The 15,296-nt window shown below is 35.9% G+C and overlaps 1 protein-coding gene across 10 annotated transcripts in view; it reads right to left on the minus strand.

Annotated features, from left to right (window-relative positions):
• The window catches only part of SHPRH (SNF2 histone linker PHD RING helicase), an 86,323-nt gene that overhangs the window by 9,794 nt on the left and 61,233 nt on the right, over window positions 1-15,296 (minus strand). For 7 of the 10 annotated variants that reach the window (XM_030809800.1, XM_030809801.1, XM_030809797.1 and 4 more), the window contains 4 exons: window positions 6,985-7,077; window positions 6,275-6,361; window positions 5,333-5,511; window positions 160-240 (listed from right to left, as the gene is read on the minus strand). In XM_030809800.1, the coding sequence (XP_030665660.1) occupies window positions 160-240; window positions 5,333-5,511; window positions 6,275-6,361; window positions 6,985-7,077 (440 nt within the window). The remainder of the gene's footprint in view (window positions 1-159; window positions 241-5,332; window positions 5,512-6,274; window positions 6,362-6,984; window positions 7,078-15,296) is intronic. The other 3 variants (XR_004029377.1, XR_004029378.1, XR_004029376.1) reach the window with 1 other exon arrangement.

Below are 15,296 nucleotides of genomic sequence, written 5' to 3' on the forward strand. Positions count from 1 at the left end.
ACTGACTGGGAAACAGTGAAGAGGAAAAACGTCAGACTTTGCTTTTAAAAACGTATTTGTGTTATATTTTTCGTCATCATCTAAGTGAAGAAGTTCCAAAGATACAAACTTTTAACAGGAAAACCTTCCACCTTCTACTTGTGGTAAATTATTACCTACCTCCTCTCAGCAGTTTTCAGCATTGCCTGCATTCTTTCTTCTATTGTTGCTTTAATTAAGAATCTGTGTACAATAGTGGGTCTAAAAGGTACAGAAGAATTTAAAGCTTAAAAACATAGTAAAACAAATCAGTACAAACCGACTTCATATTTTATATGCTATATTCATCAGTCAGTTGGTGCCCACTTGTGGCAGGTGCTGGGAGGGGTTCAGCAGCGAATAAAATGAACTATTTAATCTCCATGAGCTGACATTCTAATGAGAGACAGTCAATAAACACATAAAGGAGTAAGACAGTTTCAGGTAAATATAATGCCGGGAGGAGGCTGACATGCAAACTGAAACAACAGTGATGGGAATGAGGCCAGTAGGCAAAGGAGTAGTAGGAAGAACATCCAAACAGAAGAAACAGCACATACATGCACAGTCCCCGGGAAGGGAATATGCCTGGAACATGCCTAACATGTTCAAGAGGCCAAAAGAAGGCTAGCATGGCAGAAGCATCTTGTAAGCGAGGGAGAGAGGTGAAAATAAGGGTGGAGAGGTGTGCAGGGGCCAGGTCACACAGGGCCTTCCAGGATGTGACCAAGCATTTGAATTTTATCGTGGTTATAATGGGAAGCCCTTGGTGGGTTTGTCTGCATGATTTGATGTATACCTGACTGTACTTTAGAAATCTCTTTGGCAACTGTGTGGAGGATGTACTTCTTGTTCAGCAAGAAGAGCATCAGAGAAGCCAGTTAAGAAGTTCAGTAGTCATCTGGGTAAGTAAAAGTGGATGCACTATGGTTGTGTCAGTGGAGATAGCAGTCAAGTAGATCTTGGAATATCTTTTGGAGGTAGAGCTAACAAAACTCAAAAGACGACTGGCATGTGCGACGTGAAAAGAAAAATACAGAAGAGTCCTAGATTTCTGATCTGGGCAGGAACAGATGACAGTGCCACATTATAAGATGGGGAAAGCTCAGGGTGGGAGTGAGAGTGCAGAAGCAACACAGTTTTGTTTTGTCCATGTGAAACCTATCAGATACCTATTAGGTATCCAAGGTGAGTCCAGAGATATGTGTGCAGAGCTAGAACTGGATATATGCACCTGGGACAGGAACTATATGGGCATGTCTGGGCTGGGGGATATATACCTGAGAGTCATCAACCTGTAAAAGCTACCTAAAGCCCTAAGACTGGAAAAATTCATTGAAGGGGTATAGACAAAGAACCCTCAGACCACTGGCAAGAAGTAGGTCACTAAAAATGTTATAAGCCTCACTTCAGTGATATGGTGGGGAGAAAAATCAACCAGACAGGTTGACAGAGAATGGGGGATAAAAAAGTAGAGATGGAGGTAGGATGTATCAGAGTGTTTTTTTCTTTCTAAAGATGGATAATATTAAGACATATTTATGGGGTAATATATGACAGATTGAGTATCCCTAATCCAAAAACCCAAAATCCAAAACTTTTTGAGTGCCAATGTGACAAGTGGAGAATTCAACACCTGACTTCATGTGATGAGTCACAGTCAAAACACATTAAAAACTTGGTTTTGTGCACAAAATTATTTAAAATATTATATAAAATCACCTTCAGGCTATGAGTAGAAGTTGTATATGAAACACAAATAAATTTCATGTTTAGACTGGGGTTTCATTCCTAAGATATCTCACTATGTATATGCAAATATTCTAAAATCTGAAAAAATCCTAAAGGCAAAACACTTGAAGCATTTCAGTTAAGGGATGCTCAACTTGTACAAGGGAAATGTACACCTGTCCTTGAAAAATGAGAAGGAATGGAGTCCAGGAAAAATGAATGGATGACTTTTGAAAGAAAAGGGACACTACTGCTGTAATAAAAGGGAAGGCATATGAGGTACTTTCCTGCTTATTACTGGATGACATATCCATGCTCCTGCCTACTACCAACCCCTCCCTCCACTTCAGTGTTCAATCCCCTATCCTCTTGCCTACTCAAGGGCATTGTCCAGCATTCTCCCTGTTCTCCTCCTTCACTAGTTTTTGTTGTCTCTAATGAATCATTCTCTTACTAATTCTCCCATTTGAAAGGGAAAACAAAAACCTCTCTCGATCTCATTCTCTTCCTTTTCTCTGCAACGAAACTCCTCAAAATACTAGCCTTACCAGCCACACAGAAGCAGCAGTGCACTGTGGTTAAAGCTTGTACTGTGAAGGCAGAATGGCTGTGCTTGAAATCTGCCACCGCTTCTACTAGTTGTCTGACCATGGGCAAGTTACCTAACCTCTCTTTGTTATACAAATATTTGTTAAATAAGAAATACACAAAATCCCATTTTCTCCACAACTGAAGTCAGGCTGTCACCTCTACCACTTAAACTGGTTTTGATCTCCATGTTGCTAAATCTAATGATCAATTCTCAATCCTTATCTTCCTTGACATTTTTCATAGCACTTGAAACAGGTGACCATAACCTCTTCTTTGAGGTACATTTTTTACTTGGTTCCTAGGACACCCCCGTCTTCTGGTTTCTTCCTAACTCACTGCTTGATCTTTATCTGTTACCTTTGCTGAACAGTTGAACTTTGGTGCCCTGGAGTTCAGTCCATGGTCCTCTATCTAAACTCTATCTCTATCTAAACTCACCCCTAGGTAATCTCATTCAGTCTCGTGACTTAATGGACTTGTACATCTAGTTACAGAATAGAAATCTCCATTAGGATGTCTGTTCTTCTCTTACCAAATCTGCTCTACCCTGTAGACTTCTCCAGCTCAGCTGAAGGTTACTTCGTCTTTCTAGTTGTCCAAGCCAAAATCCACGGTGTTATCCTTGACCCTCTCACACCCCATGTCTAGTCTGTCCAAAAGTACTATCAGTTCTATCTTCAAAATATATCCAGAACCTGACCACTCCTCACCATGTGCACTGCTACTGCCATGGTCAGGTCACCTTCAGCTCTCACCAGGATGATTGCAATAGCTTCCAAGACTCTCCCTGCTTCTACTCTCCCTTGCTCCCCTTCACTCCCACCCCATCACAGCACTCAGAATGATTCTTTTAAAACTTTAGTGAGATATGCCAAGCCTCTGTTCAAAGCCTTCCAATGGCTCCCGATTTCACACAGGGCAAAAGCACCGTCCTCACAGTGGCTTCCTGGGCCCAATGTAATCCCTCTCCCCACTGAGCCAACTCACTTCAACTCCTGCTTCTCTCCCTTTTAGCAACTGTAGCTCCTTGCTATTCTTCTAACATACTATACTCCTGACTTAGGGCCTTTGCACCGAAAGCACTGTTTACTTGAACATTCTTTCACAAGATAGCTGCATGACTAACTTTCCCATTTTCCCATTTCTTTCAAGTCTTTGCTTAGACCTTCTCAATAAGACCTTGCAAGCCTTCCTGCCCAAACACTGCACTCTTACTTCCTCATCTTGCTCTACTTTTCCAGTTCCTAACATAGTCTAGATTGTACTTATGTTTATTGTTTACCACCTTTCTGTCTACCAACCCCATTACAGCTAGAATTGCACTCCATGAGGACATCTCATGTTCCTAGAACAGGGCCTGGCACACAGAAGATACTCAATAAAAATCTACCAAGAAGTATGTGAGTACTGATGCAGGCAGACTGTTCAAGTTGATGATGGAAAGATGAGGTACTTCTAATCTGATTGTATATGTTTCCCCTGTATGAGGCAAGATCGCCATGGGGAGTAAGAAGACAGACTTAAGACAGACTCCTCAGAAAGCAGAAAAAAACATACTGACTTGGGAGGCACAGTAAGATTGTTGGGTAATGCTGAATGGCCTTTTGGACTTGTGGTTTTAAATATGAGACTAGTCCAGCCTATGCTTTAAAAGAACATTGGTAGGACAAAAAATCAATATTTAAAAACACAGAAGAAAACCAACAAAAAACAAGTAAGACATGACTGCATTTTAAATGCCACTTGGTGGTATGTTAGAACAAGCCCGCATTTATTACAGTTACTTTGCCCTATTTGTTAAGAGGTTTAATAAACATGTCTCTTTCCTGTTTACAAGTAAGCCCTTTATTTTCTCTCCCCGCTACTTCTTATGGGGCAGTCTCCATTTCTGAGTATGACAGAGAAGACTTCATCTCCTGCCAATGATCTCTTTCTCATACTTTATACTGCAACAATTCCAAACTCCTTACAGTCCCTAGAAATGTCATGTCATTTCCCACCATTGTATTTTTGCATATATAACTCTCTTTGGCTGTGTGAATACCCTTTTCCAGCCAACTTTGAAATAATTATTCCTTCAAGACTCAACATCATAAAGTCTTTCCTGGCTCTGTAGGGCCCAAGTGATCATTACCTTCTTTCGTTAACACAGTCCTTTTATTATTATACTTTTGCACATTCTACCCCAACACTTTAAGTCATGCTTCCTGTACTACACAGTGACCTCCTTGGGGAAATAAATTATGTATCATTCAATTTGAATCTTCAGTATTTAGAATAATGCCTGACACACAGTAGGTGCTCAATAATTATTGATTTAATAAGTGCTTATTATAGATGTGTGTTTTTCTTCTTTTTTAAACATCAAAGACTTCTAACATCCAGAAGGTAATACAGTTAGCAGGCCTTATCAAACTGTCTATTCTCATATATGAATAAGGGTAATACATGCCATATAATAATATTCACTATTAGGTTTGCTTTGGGCCTTAAACTGAATTTAATGATCTCTTGGAGCTGACCTAGGGGGTGTCTTTTCCTAAGGTTAAGAATTTTAAAAGGAGCCATTTATTTTCAGTCATGTACAAGGTATGTCTTCTTTTAAACATGGGACTACTTTAGACAATCAAAACTCCATTCTCCTCAAAGGCATGATGGATGCCTTCAACTTTGTAGCTGTCGTAAGTATTTCTAACAAGCTTTTTTTTGGATAAAGTGATAAGGTTTTTGTGGGAGGGAAGAAAAAAATTGGGGACAATTTGGGGGTTTGCTTCTTGGAGACAAGGGAGGGTTGGAAATCTCATGCCTTTTAATTAAATAATTAAAAAGTTATAAATAAGTTATAAAATAATTAAATAACTAAAAAATGTAGTATCTAAGGAAATAATTAAAAACAAGTAGGCTATGATGAACATAAATGAAGAGTTTAAATACTGATTTGGTTTCTCAGAAAACTGAAGCAAATGTGACTGATTCTAATTTTAGTCCTTACTTTGTCTGTCCAATTCGGTGCACCCTCCCTATGGCCTGAAGCTCATGGGCAGGGTTCAATATGGGCTCCACCAAGAGAACATGAGTTGCTTCAATGATAGTTAATCCATTAGAACCTGTGTGCAGGGGCAGCAGCAAAATATTGATTTGGGGATCACGTTTAAATGCTGAAAGGTTCTCCTAAAAAAGAAAGGTACATTTTAATTTTAGCTGGATCAGTTAAAATAAGAGCAGTATGTAATAGCTCAATTTAAAGATGTCTAATGCTATCTATTACTATTGTGAAAGGTAATAGCTAAGAAACTTAAATGCAAAATTACCAACTTTAGAAAATGTAAACTTGTCGCTTGATTTTAATTATGAAGAAAAGTATCATATAAGCTCCCTTGTTCTTCATAATATCCAGAGGAATCACAAGACAGATGCATGTGATGCATGCAAATTAAACTACATGAGGTTAGAGGAAAAGGAGAGAAAGAGAAAGAATGTGCTAGAGTGAGTGTGAGATAAGAGACATGAATCTGCTAAATTTTCATTTGGTCTCTGTGTGTGCCCGAGGTCATAGACCTGTCACTGTGCTGAGAATGATGTAAGGATAATTGTGACCACATGCAGTTCTGCCTGACAGTGACTTTAGAACCTAATCCTTGGGGTGCGAGGCCCCTGTCCATTTAAAAGGTGTATCATAGGCAATCTTTTCCTGTACTAAAAAAAAAAAAGAACCTCAAGTTGGGAGATCTTTACAAAACCAATGGTCTTGTTATATACTGAAAATACCCAGAGTCTCTGCTTTTAGATGTTCACTTTATAATTAATCAAGAACTCAGACCCTGTTTATGTGGCTTATATGGCACGAGACAATAAATGTAAGTAAGCTAGTTAATAGCAGTTTAAATTTGCAACTGTATCTACTACAAAAACCAGGAGTAAAATCTTAACATACCTGAAATGTCTTAACACGACTGATTTGTGCAAATTCCATGTTGTTGTCAGTGAGAGCTTTTGAAATAATATCTAATACATCTTGCCACTAGAACACATAAACAATAAGAAAACCAATATTTATATGTAGCCTTTGTCTAAGGGTATCTGAAAAGGAAATAAATCAAAACGACTTTTACACTGGAGTTAAGCAAATAAAACCAAAACCAAAACCCTCAAATGTAGTACCATCAATATTATGTAGCTCTATCTGAAACAGTAATTTTGTTTTTTTTTTTTTTGCATCAAATGCTGGTTTTGAAAATGGAATTAAGATACACAAACAGTAGAAAATACATAATGGAGTGCATACCGGAATATAGTTACTTAGTTTTCTAAAATGAAAACTAGGGGTTTTACTCAACACTTTATTCAGTAGATTTTCTTTTTTTAACCCAAATTCTTGTGAAATGAGACTTTCAAGGTCAGAAATTCCAATTTTAAAAATATTAAACTAAGAAAATCCTTATATGAAACTAATAAAAAATCATGAAATGTAGTTATACAAATTGCCTTGTGAAGCATCATCACATTTCTCTAAAAATAATTCTATCTTATGGATTTGGGAAAAAAAATCTAAGAGTAAACATTAAAAATTAGTTCTCAGCTGTAACTGATTAGAAAGGGAAAATCAGTTCAAGTTAATATTGAAGATGAAAATGTTGATTATACCGTTGAGAAAACAAGTGCTTTGGCCCCTGGATCTCTAAGCTGTATTTTCATCAGAGTTCTGACCACAGCTTCCACTTTTGTAGAATGGCTGCCCTTTGAACACACAAAAAAAATACACATTACTACTAAATAAAATCTAGTTAAGAACAGAAAAGAAAAGCAATATAAAGTACTTTTTATCAAAACTATAAATGCATCAAAACAAATTATCAGGTGCATATGTGTTTACTCTTTTTCATTTTGTGTTCGCTGAAATTTTCTTTAGCCTCGAAATGTAGAAGTCATTAAATTTACACCCAGACATTTGAATGTAAAAGCATGCCAGAAAGTCATTAAGTGCTATGACCCTGAACATAAGATCTTTCAGTTAAGTAGTCAGGTTTTATAGTTACAAAATTTTGTTACATTAGATTAGCAGAAATGATATTTTAAAACACTCTTCATTTATTCTCTCTTTCTTCAGATATTATGTCATTAGAAATGTTAAGAATACTATGAATCAAAACTCCCAATGTAAGCAAACAGTGAAGGATCCAACCAATGGAGAATGTTTTCTTGCAAGGGTATTACCAAAAACAATGACAGAGGTACAAATGATGCTCACTTAGAATGAGGCAGATTCATACAAAGCTAGACACTTAAAACTGTGTGTTTTTTTCTTTTTGCATCTTCCATAACCATTTCTATCAGATGAGGATGAAAGTGAAAAAATGATTTTTAAAATGGAGAAATAAGAAAATGAGGAAAATAGTGCAAGTATTTCTGTAGCCCTCAATGAGAAAGTTTTCCTTCTGGAGTGCTGTCGGAGATGGTATGACAGAGAAATTAAGGTTATGGGATTTTGAATGAGACAAATTTAAGTTCAACTCATAGTTCTACAACTCACTAGTTATAGTTTCTAATCCTTTGTTTCCTCATCTGTCAAATAGGGCTGAATGATAATAATATCTCTTTCCAAAGGGGGCTGTGATGATTAAATGAGGAAATGTATACAAAGTATTTAGCCTAACATCTGGTAAGGAGTAAACACTCAAGAACTTATTATCTTTCTGAGATATTAAATATGAGCACTATAATGACCTAGATTATATCACAAGGGGGGGCAGATTTAACCAAAAAGAAGGAAAAATATTTCCACAGCAGCATAAACCCTCTCCCTCAATCCTCTCAACACACATTTACATGAAGAAACATTCAAAGGTAAAAATGTAAACAAAACAAGAAAGAAAGCTGTACTAATTTTAAGCCAGCAAGATAGAATAATGGAAAAAGTTTTAAAATCCTCATGCTAAAATCATGATTCTACACTTATTTTCTCTGGATATGTAGACTTTCAAGTATACTTGCAAGATTAGAAATGTACTACAAAGAACCTATTTCAGTCTAATAATTATCTCAAACAGGAGCGAAGAGAAAATAGGAAATTAGTGTAAAGGCGATCATTTCAGAATTTAGACAAAAACATCCACGTTCCTTGCAAGGTCTTACTTTTAAAACGATTTCAAGTGAAATACCAGGAAAACTATGAATCCTTCCACCGATTAATTTGTTTCTTACTAAAAGTTCAAAAAAAAAGTAGAATAAATTTTTTATAATCAACATTTCTAGTACTGTGGTGCCAACTCTACGTAGGAAAAGAACAGTGCATTTGCTTTTATCAAAGACTGGCCAGTTCAGTGGTAGTGCTCAATGATCCCTTCCAAACGCTACAGTTCTGAACCATTCCGTCCCAGTCTAGTTACTTCCTACTTTCCTAGCAGAATATGTTAGGCTACAAAACAAGTCTGAAAACAAAATCAAGACTGAAATTACATCAAGTATCTTCTCTGACAATGGAATGAAACTAGAAACCCATAATAGGAGGAATTTTGGAAAATTAACAAAAATATAGAAATTAAATAACATGCTCTTGAACATTTATTGGGTCAATGAAGCAATTAAAAGGAAAAATTAAAAATATCCTGAGACAAATGAAAATGGAAATACAACATAACAAAAGGTATGAGAATTCAGCAAAAGCAGTTCTAATAATGAAGCTTATAGAAATAAACAACTACATAAAAAAAGAGAAATGTTCCAAATAAACAACTAATGTTGCACCACAAGGAACTGGAAAAAGAAGAGCAAAGTAAGCCAAAAGTCAGCAGAAGGAAGGATATAATAAAAATCAGAGCAGGAATAAATGAAATAGAGATCAGAAAAAAAAAATACAGAAAAGACTAATGAAATTCTTAGTTTGTTATTTGAAAACATAAACACAATGGACAACCCTTTAGGTAGACTAAGAAAAAATAACAGTGAAATTAAAAAAATTATAAATGAAAGAAGAGACATTAAAACTGATACCACAGAAATACAGAGAATCATAAAAGACTTATGAACAACTATACACCAAGAAATCAGAAAATCTAGAAGAAATGGATAAATTCCCAGAAACATACAATCTACCAAGACTGAATCACAAAGAAACAGAAAATCTGAACAGATCAGTATGTAGTAAGGAGATTGAGTCAGTAATAAAAAGTCTCCCGTCAAAGAAAATAGGAACTAGTGGTTTCACTGGTAAAGTTAAACAATCATTTAAAGAAGAACTAATACCAATCTTTCTTGAACTTTTGTAAAAAACTGAAGAGAAAATATTCTTAATTCATTTTACAAGACCAGAAGTACTCTGATATCAAAGTCAGACAAGAACACTATAAGAAAAGAAAATTACAGGCCAGTGTCTCTGATGAAAACATGCAAAAATCCTCAATAAAATACTAGGAAGCCAAATTCCACAACACATTAAAAGGGATCACTCACCATGATCAACAGGGATTTATCTCTGGCATGCAAGGATGGTTTAACGTATGCAAACCAATAAATGTGATACACCACAGAATAAAGGAAAAAAAATGATCATCTCAATATATGCAGAAAAAATATCTGACAAAATTCAACATACTTTAATAAACTCTCAACAACTTAGGTATAGAAGGAATGTACCTCAACACAGTAAAGGCCATAAATGACAAGCCTAGCAGCTAGCAGCATACTCAATGGTGAAAAGCTGAAAGCTTTTCCTTTAAGATCAGCAAAACACAAATGCCCACTCTTGCCACTGCTATTCAACATAGTATTGGAAGTCTTAGCTAGAGCAATTAGGCAAGGAAAAGAAATAAAAGGCATTCAAATTGCAAAGGAGGAAGTTAAAGTGTTTGCAGATGACATGATCTTATATATACAAAATCCTAAAGATTCCACCAAAAATCTGTTAAAAGAAATGAATTTAGTGAAGTTTCAGGATACAAACGAAATGCAAAAATCAGTAGCATTTCTATACCTAACAATCAATTATCCAAAAAGGACATCAAGAAAACGTATTTTATAATGTCATAAAAAATGCTTAGGAGTAAATTTAATCAAGGTGAGAGATCTGTACACTGAAAACTATGAAACATTAATAAAAAAATTAAAGAGAACACAAATGGAAAGACATATGTTCATGAACTGAATAGTTACATAAATATTAACTAACACAATCTATAGATTCAATGCAATCCCTATTAAAATTCTGATGACATTTTTCACAGAAATAGTGCTATGATTTGAGTTTGTCCTCAGCAATACTCATGCTGAAATTTGATACCCAGCATGGAGGTTTTGGGAGGTGGGTCCTAGTAGCAGGTGTTTTGAGTCATGGGGGTGATCCTTCATGAATGACTTGGTGCCATTCTCTTGGTAGTGAGTAAATTCTCTCTTGTGCAAGATGAATTGGCTCCTGTGAGGGCAGGCTGTTATAACGTCTTCCTCCTTTTTGTTGCTCTCTCTTTGTACCTGTCTACTACCCCTATGACCTCCGCCATGTTATCATGCAACAAGGAAGCCCTCACCAGAAGGGCCATCTCCTTGAACTTCCCTGCCTAAAGAAAAAGGAATTAAATAATCCTCTTTTCTTTTTCTTTTTGAGACAGGGTCTTGTGCTGTTGCCCTGGTTGGAGTGCAGTGGTGTAATTACAGCTCACTGCAGCCCTGAACTCCTGGCACAAGTGATCCTCTCACCTTAGTCTCCCGAGTAGCTGGGACTACAGGTGTGCACCACCACACCTGGCTACTTTTAATTTTTTTTTTGGTAAAGATAGTCTTATTATGTTGCCCAGGCTGGTCTTGAACTCCTGGCCTCGAGTGATCCTCCTGCCTTGGCCTCCCAAGGCACTGAGATTATAGGCTTGAGTCACTGCATCTGGCCATAACTCCTTTTATTTATAAATTACCCAGTCTCAAATATTCTGTTATGGCAACATAAAACAGACAAAGAAAAATAGAAAAAACAATTCTAAAACTCATATGGAACCACAAAAGACCTTGGATAACCAAAGCAATCTTGAGCAAGAAGCTAGAGATATCACACTCCCTGATTCTAAAACACATTCTAAAACTACAGTAATAAAAGTAGTATGCTACTGAAATAAAAACAGACATACAGACCAACGGAACAGGAGAGAAAGCCCAGAAATAAACCCACACATACACAGTCAACCAATCTTTAACAAAGATAAGAAGACCACACAATGGGGAAAAACCAGTCTCTTCAATAAACTGTGCTGAAAGAACTAGTTATCCACATGCAAAAGAATAAAACTGGACCCTTATCTCACCGCATATACAAAAATCATCTCAAAATGGATTAAAGACTTAAATATAAGACCCAAAACTACAAAGTACCTGACAATGATCTTGGTAAAGACTTTTTGGATATGACCCAAAAAACATGGGCAAGAAAAGCAAAAAGATAAATAGGATTGCATTAAAGTAACAAGCTTCTGCACAGCAAAGGAAATAATCAACAAAGACAATCTACAGCAAAGGAGAAAATATCTGCATACCACACATGTGATAAGGAGTTATTATCCAAAATATACCAGAACTCAAACAACTCAACAGCAAGAAAACAGCCTGAGTAAAAAGTGGGCAAAGGACCTGAAAAGATATTACTCAAAAGAAGACATACAAATAGGTAACAGGTATAGGAAAAGGTGCTCAACGACCCTAATCATCAGGGAAATACAAATTAAAACCACACTGAGATACACCACCTCATTCCTGTTAGAATGACTATTATAAAAAAGACAAGAGATAAGTATTGGTGAGAAGGTGGAGGAAAAGGAAACCCTTGTACACTATTGGTGGGAATACAAATTAGTAGAGCCATTTTGGAAAATAGTAAAGAGGTTTCTCAATACATTAAAAATAGAACTACCACACAATCCAGCAGTTCTATTTCTGGGTATATATCCAGGGGAAATTAAATCAGCATGTGGAAGAGATATCTGCAATCTCAAGTTAATTTCAGCATTATTCACAGTAGCCAAGACATGGAATCAATGTAAGTGTCCATCCACTGATGAATAAATTTTAAAACAGGTTATATATACACCATGGAATATGTTTTTACCTGACAGTAAATCAATCCTGTCAGGTGAGATAACATCTATGTACCTGAAAGACGCTATGCTAACCTGAAATAAGCCAGGCACAGAAAAGACAGATACTGCATGATCTCACTTATATGTGACATCTAAAAACATTTAACTCACAGAAGCAGAGAGCAGAATGGTGGTTACCAGAGGCTGGAGTTTGTGGGGGAAGGGAGTGGGTTAAATGGTACAAAGTTTTAGTTAGAAGGAACAGATCTAAAGATCTATTATACAGCATGGTGACTACAGTACATAATAATGTATTGTATACTGTTGTCCCTCGGTATCCGTGGGGAGTTCTAGGATCCCCATGGGATATCAAGATCTGCAGATGCTAAGTGCCTTACATAAAATGATAGTATTTACATACAGCCTACACACATCCTTCTGTATGCTTTAAAATCATCTCTGTATTACTTATAATACTTAATACAATATAAATCTTATGTAAATTATTATAGTGTCTTAAAAAATTTTTTTTTAAACATGTTGTATTGTGATTTTTTATTGTTGCTGGGTTTTTCTTGAGTATTTTTTATCCGTGGTTAACTGAATCTGCTGATGCAGAATCTGCAAATGTGGGGGGCCAACTATACTTGAAAACTGCTAAGAAGGCAGATTTTAAATATTCTTATCACAAAAATTGGTTAAGTATGTGAAGTGATGGATATGTTAATTAGCTTGATTCAATCCTTCCATAATATCTACATATATTAAAACATCATGTTGTATACTACCATAAATATATACAATATTTCATTTGACAGTTAACAAAGAACCATATAAGGAACTGGATATACAAAGATGAAAAAATACACTCCCTTGTCTCCAAATACATAACACTCTAATGCATGTTACAGAATATGGAGAAAAACATAAAAGGATGGTTTATCTGCTGGTTTGGCAATTGAAATGAATGTTTTATACTGCCTTAATGAGCACTACATACATTCTACTGCTCTTTTTCATGTTTCTTCTATCTTAAATATGTAAATAAACTTGGGTTCAAATCTGCCAGCTTCTGAGAAGACTATTCAATGTGGTTACTGCTATAGAAAGCAAATATTCACATTGCTAAAAAGAGATAAGATTAAAACAGGAAAAAGGGAATGGGTTACACATAGGCAAGGCTGCTTGCAAAAAAGCAAAAAAGTAACAAAAGGAAATGTGGATACCAATCTATTCCTATGTAAGTTGTTAACACAGTATGAACATTCTCAAGACGGGTAAACTGGTAGCCTCAGGCAAACTCATTATTTAGCTACAGCAGTAAACAGATGCAAAGTTAAGCTGGAATGTTACGCATTAGGGAAGAGTGTACATGGGAACAGAAATCCCATAAAACTGCTAGATAATCTCTTACTATATCAGGTTGATAAAGTTGTACTTAACTACAAGCACCTCTGTCCTCTTCTGACATTACTGTCCCTTTCCTTACTCCCATCCTTTCTCCTTAGTCTCTTCAGCACACACACACACCCTAATCCTAACTTTGTGCTTAATGCTTGGTTTTCCTTCATGTTTCTGAAACATTAGTGACCAAGGTCCAGTTTTGGAGTAACGACACAGTTTCTGTCCTTTACCCTCACTGACTATATCTTTGTCATTCTTCTCTCCAAGGCACTAATTCTCTCTAAGGTCAACTAGAGAACTCGGATGGGAGACATACAAAGTGTTCCCAGTCAGGGCAAGGCTGTTATCTCTCCTGGTTTTCTACTCAAGGCACAAAGTCAGCAGCCAGGAGAATTAAAATTTTTAAAAATAAAGAAGTGAAGTAAAGTGAAGTCTTTCACTTTTTGGAAAATAAAGGACAAAGTTAAAAGCTCTAGAATTTGGGGCAGGAAGTCAACACACTGAAAAAATAGTAGAGACCCATTAGCACCAAAGGCCAATAAAGAATATTTCTAATGAAGTTTGGCCTGGAAGTCACTTAGTAACACAACTCAAGATCAGAAATGTCATGTGGCTTCTTATCTGCTCTAACAGGTGCCACTAACTTATTTTTATCACAGAGTTAAATCTGATTGGAATAAGGTGTTCTATAGTTGCAGCCTCCTGTTGTAAAATGTGGAGAACCTAAACTTTGAATTACAAGTTGTTAAATGTGTAAAAATGACAGAAAATTCAGTTTTGTTTCTTTGCCATATATTCGTAGACTGAAAAAAATTCTTCTAATAAAGCAACCAAGTAGCATCTGATCTAGATTTTAATCCTCTCCCCTCCAGAATGAGATGACCTATTTTACCAATGTAATTTCAGAGGGAGGAAGTGCTTTTCATGCACTGAAGACTTATTATTGGGGAAAAAAGAGGGCGCAATATTAATGGTAAAAATCTGAGTATTGGTGTAGAAAGATACACTGTAGCTTGGCTTTAGACTATTCAATTGTTATCCATCCATGCATTCAAATACTTACTGAGTGCCTATTATATGCCAGGTATTGTTCTGAATGCCTCATACAAAACAGTGAATAAAACAACATCCCTACCTCATGAACAAGTCCTCTACCTTTTAATGGAGTTTACACTCAACAAATGATTTTTTCATAAAGATAAGTTTTAGTTTATATCTTAGAAGTCACTACTCTGTGTTCAATTTATTGCAAGCTATGGCTAACTTTAACATGAGGCTAACAGTTCAGAATTACAAGTATTAACTTGGCCAGTGAACAGAAATAGAAATGGTATTTTTTTTTGCAATTATATTTAGTCATGACATATTTTAACAAAAAATATACAACTGCATTCCAAATTTACCAGTTAATGCTCATGTTATATAAAACTTATATAAGAATATTTAGATAAATATATTTAAATATAATCACTTCCGGATTATACTTACCAAATTATTTTA

The sequence above is a fragment of the Nomascus leucogenys genome, chromosome 3 (assembly GCF_006542625.1).
Source record: "Nomascus leucogenys isolate Asia chromosome 3, Asia_NLE_v1, whole genome shotgun sequence".
In the NCBI taxonomy this organism is placed as follows: Eukaryota; Metazoa; Chordata; class Mammalia; order Primates; family Hylobatidae; genus Nomascus; species Nomascus leucogenys.